The 6000-nt window shown below is 46.3% G+C and overlaps 1 protein-coding gene across 9 annotated transcripts in view; it reads left to right on the top strand.

Annotated features, from left to right (window-relative positions):
- Positions 1-266: 266 nt before the first annotated feature.
- RBFOX2 (RNA binding fox-1 homolog 2) overlaps positions 267-6000 on the top strand; it is a 251317-nt gene continuing 245583 nt past the window's right edge. For 3 of the 9 annotated variants that reach the window (XR_005222667.2, XM_037880649.2, XM_043542681.1), the window contains exon 1: positions 268-700. Coding sequence is in view for 8 of the 9 variants with exons in the window: in XM_037880649.2 (XP_037736577.1) it covers positions 521-700 (180 nt within the window). In the remaining variant the exon portion in view is untranslated. Of the gene's footprint in view, positions 701-6000 lie in introns of all 9 variants that reach the window. The other 6 variants (XM_037880678.2, XM_037880655.2, XM_037880638.2 and 3 more) reach the window with 4 other exon arrangements.

The following is a 6000-nucleotide window of genomic DNA, read 5'->3' as shown; positions in this document are numbered from 1 at the left end:
ACTTGAGTCAGGCAACCTGATGGGGCAGAGAAGACCCCGCCCCTGGGGACACAGAGCTGGCCCAGGTTCCCACTGCCCCGCTCCGCCCTCTAGGCACCCAGGCTCGAAGTATCCCCTGGCCAGTGTGTAGCCCCGCCCCCATTCCCGAAGGTTGCCGAGGCCCCGCCCCTCCGTGTTCCCGAAGGTTGCCGAGCGGGGGTCGGGCCGCCTCGGCTCCCGAGCCGGCGTTTCCGGAGAGAGCCGAGGGGCTCCGGCCCCTCCCCTCCCCGGCTGCTGCTCCCGCCGCCGCCCCCTCCCCCGTGGCCGGCCCGAGTCAGTGCCTGAGTAGCTCGGCAGAGCGGCTGCCGCGGGACGGACCCCGCTGCTCCTGAGCGCCCGGAGCCCGCTGCCTGACCCTTGCCCCGGCTGCGCCGGGCCCGCCGCGCCACCGGGCTAGCGCGACAAGCGGGGACCCTATCGCCCGTGTGCGGCTGCGGCGGCTCCCGCAGGGGACGCGGGGCGGCCGGGGGGTCCGGCTCGGATGGCGGAGGGGACCCAGGCCCAGCAGCAGCAGCAGCTTCTCCCCGGCGGCGGAGCCCCCCGGGGCGTGAAGCGGGAGCCGGAGCTGGAGCAGCCCATGCCCGGAGGGGACGGCGCCGAGACCGGCCTCAGCAAGCGGCTGAGGACAGAGGCGGAGGCGGGCGGCGGCGGCGGCATGCAGGTAGCGGGGCCCGGGCAGGCTGCGCTGGGGGGCCGGCAGGCGGAGCCGGAGCGGGAGGAGGGTTGGTGCAGGCTCCGGGGGGCGCCCGCCAGCTCGGGGACCCGTAACTGGGTTGTGTGGGTCAGCGAGACCCTCGCATCGGAGGAGCGGCGGGATCGGGACCAGATCCTCTGGGGGCACCCGGCCGGGCCGATGGCCGCGGGGAGCGGCTCGGGAGAGCTGGGGGAAAGCAGCCGGCCAGGTAGGCTGCGGGAAGGAGGAAGCCGGTGCTGGAGGAGCAGGGTGCCGACCTGGGCAGGGATGGGACACTCTCCGGAGCAGGGGGCCCTGGGCAGGTAGGGGAATGAGATTGACGGGGGGTGTGGGATTGATTTGGGTCGTGGGTCAATTCCCCACCCGCAGCTTCATGGTCCCTGTAGCAGAAATGAAGCCAGTTTTGCGAGAGGGGTTTTCGCCCTTCCTTGTCCCAGTGCCGAACAGAATCCAAAAAGTTACTGTTTCTAATGGAGAATAATACAGTGCTGATTCTGGAAAGTGGCCCTAAGGATTTCAGTGTTTCGATTAAAGGGACACTTACTTTTCAAACTGTTATTTTTGCTAGTGCTCTCTTAAATAACGAGGCTTATTTTTTTAAAATTCCTTTTAAAAACAAATTATACAGTTTTTTGTTTGGTTGGTTGTTCCCCCCGTTCCCTTGATGTTTGTAAGAGTCTTCTCAACAATGAAGAAACTGAGGGGTCTATACAAGAGAAATTGTGAAACTGACTAGATGCAAAGTGATTTCAAATGCACAATGTAAACAAAATAGATACATATTTTTGTTAATCTATTTGTTAATAATCTGAGATATTATTTATAACAAGAGAATGTATAGGGTTTTCAGACCTGATATTTTCAAGTTGATCTCTTTTACTGTTCCATATGCCTATTTATTAAAAAAATAAAACAACCTTAAAAATATGCCATTCCGTCCCATAGTTTTAAGTGCTGACTTTTCCTATGTTAAAGGTGTAGTAATATCTAAAACTGCAAAGAACGTTGTAGAATTGTTGGCATCCAGTGTGGGGGCTGCCCTCCTTTAACATATTTTCTTTTGCCAAATCACTGTCTGTTGCACTGAGTCACTGGATGCTTGTTTCTATCTTGGGTGCCTCAGATTGGTGACAGCTGCTGATTGTGGACTTCATTTACTACTTTTGTTGTTGTTGCTGTTTGTTCTGCTTTTTCCAGTTTATAATGAATGGGAGAATATAGAAAATAAGAGTTCAGTGCTAGTTTACAGGATTGGAAGAGGGATTTTGGGATTGGAGTATTCAGTGTATGGAGCAGAGGTGTCTTGGATAACATGAAGGAACAAGGAGGATCTGGTCTGTAATCTTAGAGCCTGTTCTCCCATAGATATAGATGGGCATGAGTTTATGAATTCACATGGACACGTCATCACAATGAACTATTTTAATTTATCAAGGGTACACTTCTCCTGGGGACAGTCTTGTTGCTGTTTGTTCTTCACTGGGCCTTTCGTTCCCACATGGCTGGATATCTCCCTCTGATTGTAGCTTCTGTGTACTGTATCACTGTCTGTGTAATGGCAGCGCTGCCCTGGGAGATGCTATAGACGGGAGTGGCAAAGGCAAATGGTTCTGCCATCGTGCATGTGTGTTTCTAATAATCAATGACACTTAGCCAGATCTTGCTCTTGTGTGTTTGTAAATAATGACTAATTGGAGGTGCGGCTGATAAACAAAAGACCATCCTATGTGCGTTGTTCCCAGGATTGGCAAAAAGAGCGCTACCTCTTATTATTAGAGTTTGAAGGCAGACATGTCAGCACATGAAAGATTCTTCTATCTTCTTGCCCCTTTTTGTTTTGATTCTCATTAATGAAATGTTCTCTCCTTTTTCAGATGCATTTGTTTGGAGTGTTTTTATTTTCTCTCTAGAGATATTTTACACAATGCGTTTCTGCTAGAGAAGTAAGCGGGTGGTCTCAGTGCTTCTTGCTGCTGTTTCTTGCACTGGATGTGTTGGAGCTCTTTGAAAACAACCTGATTTATTCATCATATTTTTTTCTGCTCTCATTCCTGCTTGGGTTTGTGGTTCTTGTTAATAGTCTCTGAAGGGAGATAACATGTTTCTCTCCTGAGCACTTCCCAAGTGCCAATACAGGTTTTTCTTCACTTTTATTTTATGGTTATTTCCAGATTGGATGCTGGAGGCTTTTTTTTTTTTTAAACTACCTTGCAGCAGGAAGTGTTTGTTTGGAGATCTCGTGTGTGTCTGGCCCTACCCTGGTTATCTCTCTCTCTCTCTCTGTCTCGTCATTCACACCCCCCGTTTTCCCTCATATCCCTCCTTTCTTACACCATTATATCAACTGAATTTGATTTGGAACATCACACATTCAATTTGAAATGCCCCCTGCTCTTCCAGTGGCTGCCAGGAAGCACACACTTACCTCTTTCTCCCTGGTTGCAATGATATTTTATCTGGTATAGAGGTCTTGAAGTGTGAAGACTATGCGTGAGTGCACTAGAAAAGCTGCTCAGAATAGAAGGGAACCTTGTATATTGCATGTAGCTTTGTAATTATGAATGAATACGTGAACAGTCTGATATGCACTGGTTTGGTTAAATAATGGTGGCTAATTTGGTTTACAGTTAGTTTACCAATATGTTTGTTCACACAGGAGTTTGCTCTGATTTAACTGAATTAAATAAACTCAGGTTTTAAATTGAACTGGTGCAACTTTTGTGTAGAAAAAGACCCACTTAAATTTGTGCAGGGAATGTATTTTTGTTATGTGTGTGTACAGTGCCTATTGTAATAGGACCTTATTCCCTTATTGAGGCCTTTAAGTGCTACCACAATAAAAATATTAAATAATTTCCGTACTGGTAATGTAGGCAGACATACAATTCTAGCAACACAGGAAAAAAATTACAGTTAAAGTCCTCTTGGTCTGAAGTTTCACATGGTTATTTTTAGGCCAGAGGAGAGTGGTTTGTTTATTTTTTGGAAGGTTTTTTTGATAGTTGGGAGTGGGCCAGTAGAAAGTTTGAGGCTAATCAGACAAGTAACTTTTGCGTTATTGTTTTTAGAAAAATTGATGGTTCTTAATGTTTTGGAAATTTATCCTTATAACTACAATGCCTTAATATAAAAACTTAATACTTGATTTTCCATCATGAGAGAGAGTGCCCAGACACTTTTAACTTTTGAAATCACTAATTTTTTAGCAAATCCTCCATGTATAAGTTAGGTATGATGCTTGCCGAAATTATGAATTGTGAATTGCACATATATCGGATCTGTAAGTATTGGAGGTTTTATGGAAGCTAGAAATAATGTGAAACCAGTGGCCTTACGTTGTGGCTCCTGCGGGTCTTTTACATTCTCTAGTTACTATTCGAGAGGTACTAAGCTTAGTAGCTGCTGTCTTCAAAACGTTGAGACTGTGCCTGTAGAGCTTGTAGAGGTTGTGAAGGGGTCCTGAACTGCCATATCTATCAGTTTCCTTTATGCTAGAGCATTATGTATTAATGTCACCATTAGGTAGACAGTGAATAAGAAAGAAGAATGTAATGTTGTAAAAAATCAACTCCCAATTACTGAAAAATCTTAACTCTTCCATAAACTTAATGATGCTTTTTTTGTCTGTGTATATAGAATTGAAAAACTAGGTCACAAAGAGAGACTCAAGATAGTAACTGGATATTGAGAGGCTAATATTGGGGACAAAGTGTGCGTTAGGTGCTAATGTAACCCCTAAGTATGTTGAGTTTCTTATTCTTCACTCTCTTTCAACCCTGGCACTAGCAGACTGCTTACACAGTTAGGGTTTCATTATCTAATCCATCTCTGATCAGCCTGGATAAGCCCTGTTTGGCCGGTGCTGATCTTGTTAGTAGGGTGGTGTAAAGCTGCTTGAGCTGGGATTGGGACAAATCGGATCATAGCTGGTATCTGAATCTGGGACGTATTTCTGTTAATCAGGCTGTGGGAGGGGGAAAGAATTAGCCACAGCAGAAGGTCCAACATAAGCTGCTTCTGTCAAACTCCCTGTGGCCTGTAAGTGGCAAATCTGCTATACTGGACCAGTAGTGTGTTCTGGGAGGGCTTGGATGCGTTTGCAAACTTTTTAAACAGAGTCCCAAGTGCATTGTTGCATCGTCTATTAACCATTTAAATACTGTGGTGTAAGAATGTAACTTTCTTTTTCTGGGGGTTTTGCTGTTCTGAAGAAGTGATTCATTGATTCACTTGAGTACCAGTCCCTCTGAAGTTGCCTTTGAAACACCTTGGTCCACTACTTCTCCAAGAGGTTGCCTGTTGTTCTGACTGAAGGAAGAGTGCCACTGAGACCTGCACATCTTTTACTTTTGTGCTGGGGTGGAGGAGAGAAATGGGGCATTGAACTGGGAAGTGTGCACTCTTTCTCCTTCTCTAGGAGAAAATGTGGGGAGAAGAATGGAATTGAAAAATATCATTAGCATGGAAAACATTGGGTTGGACATGTCCTCCATGCCCTCTTCATTGTGGTATTAAAGGGATGCCAGCTGAGTGGGATGCATAGGTTCTTGGCCACCGCTGGAGAAAATGTCCAAGTGCTTCTCTTCTGATTGGCCTGTGAAGGGGCTGAATTACTCACCCATGCCACCCTTTTGTGTTTTCCAATTAGTCTGGGGGAAACTTTCTATCTGGACATGCCTTATTTTGTGAAATAAAATATTTTTGCTTCTGTGGGTGAGGAATCTGGTACCGGTGGGGGTGAGGGTACTATGAATCTGCTACTAAAGTCTGGCTGGAGACTTTATTTTACAGCACATTTCTTTTGGAAACGACCCATATGTCACGTGCATTCTGTATCTCTCTGCAGCACGTGAAAGGAATTGCCTCTTGTCAGCTATAAATCTAACTGGGCGTTAATGGATCTTTAAGTAAGGTGTGTGCTAAGCAGGCCACTGATATTTTCAATGCTAATGATGCTTTTTCTCCTTCTTGCCATTCTTGCATCTCTGGTAACAAATTTCCAAAGACTGGGTTGGATTCTGAAGGAGAAGAGTTGACTGGGACTGTAATAGGTAGGAAGAGTCTGGTTGATCCACCCTTTTATGGTATGGGTTCATTCCTAGGAAACTGGCTGGTTACCAGGTCCTCTTAACTCCTACAAAGAGGAGCAGATGGTTTAAGGAGATGCTGTAGAAGGTGCACACTGGGGTTGGACTTTCCTCCTTTTTGTCACTTAGTCAGTGGCCATCTCTGTATGAGGAATACCAGGAATGTAGAATATTCTACGA

The sequence above is a fragment of the Chelonia mydas genome, chromosome 1 (assembly GCF_015237465.2).
Source record: "Chelonia mydas isolate rCheMyd1 chromosome 1, rCheMyd1.pri.v2, whole genome shotgun sequence".
Taxonomy (NCBI): Eukaryota; Metazoa; Chordata; order Testudines; family Cheloniidae; genus Chelonia; species Chelonia mydas.
This window is presented reverse-complemented; position numbering and strand designations above follow the sequence as displayed.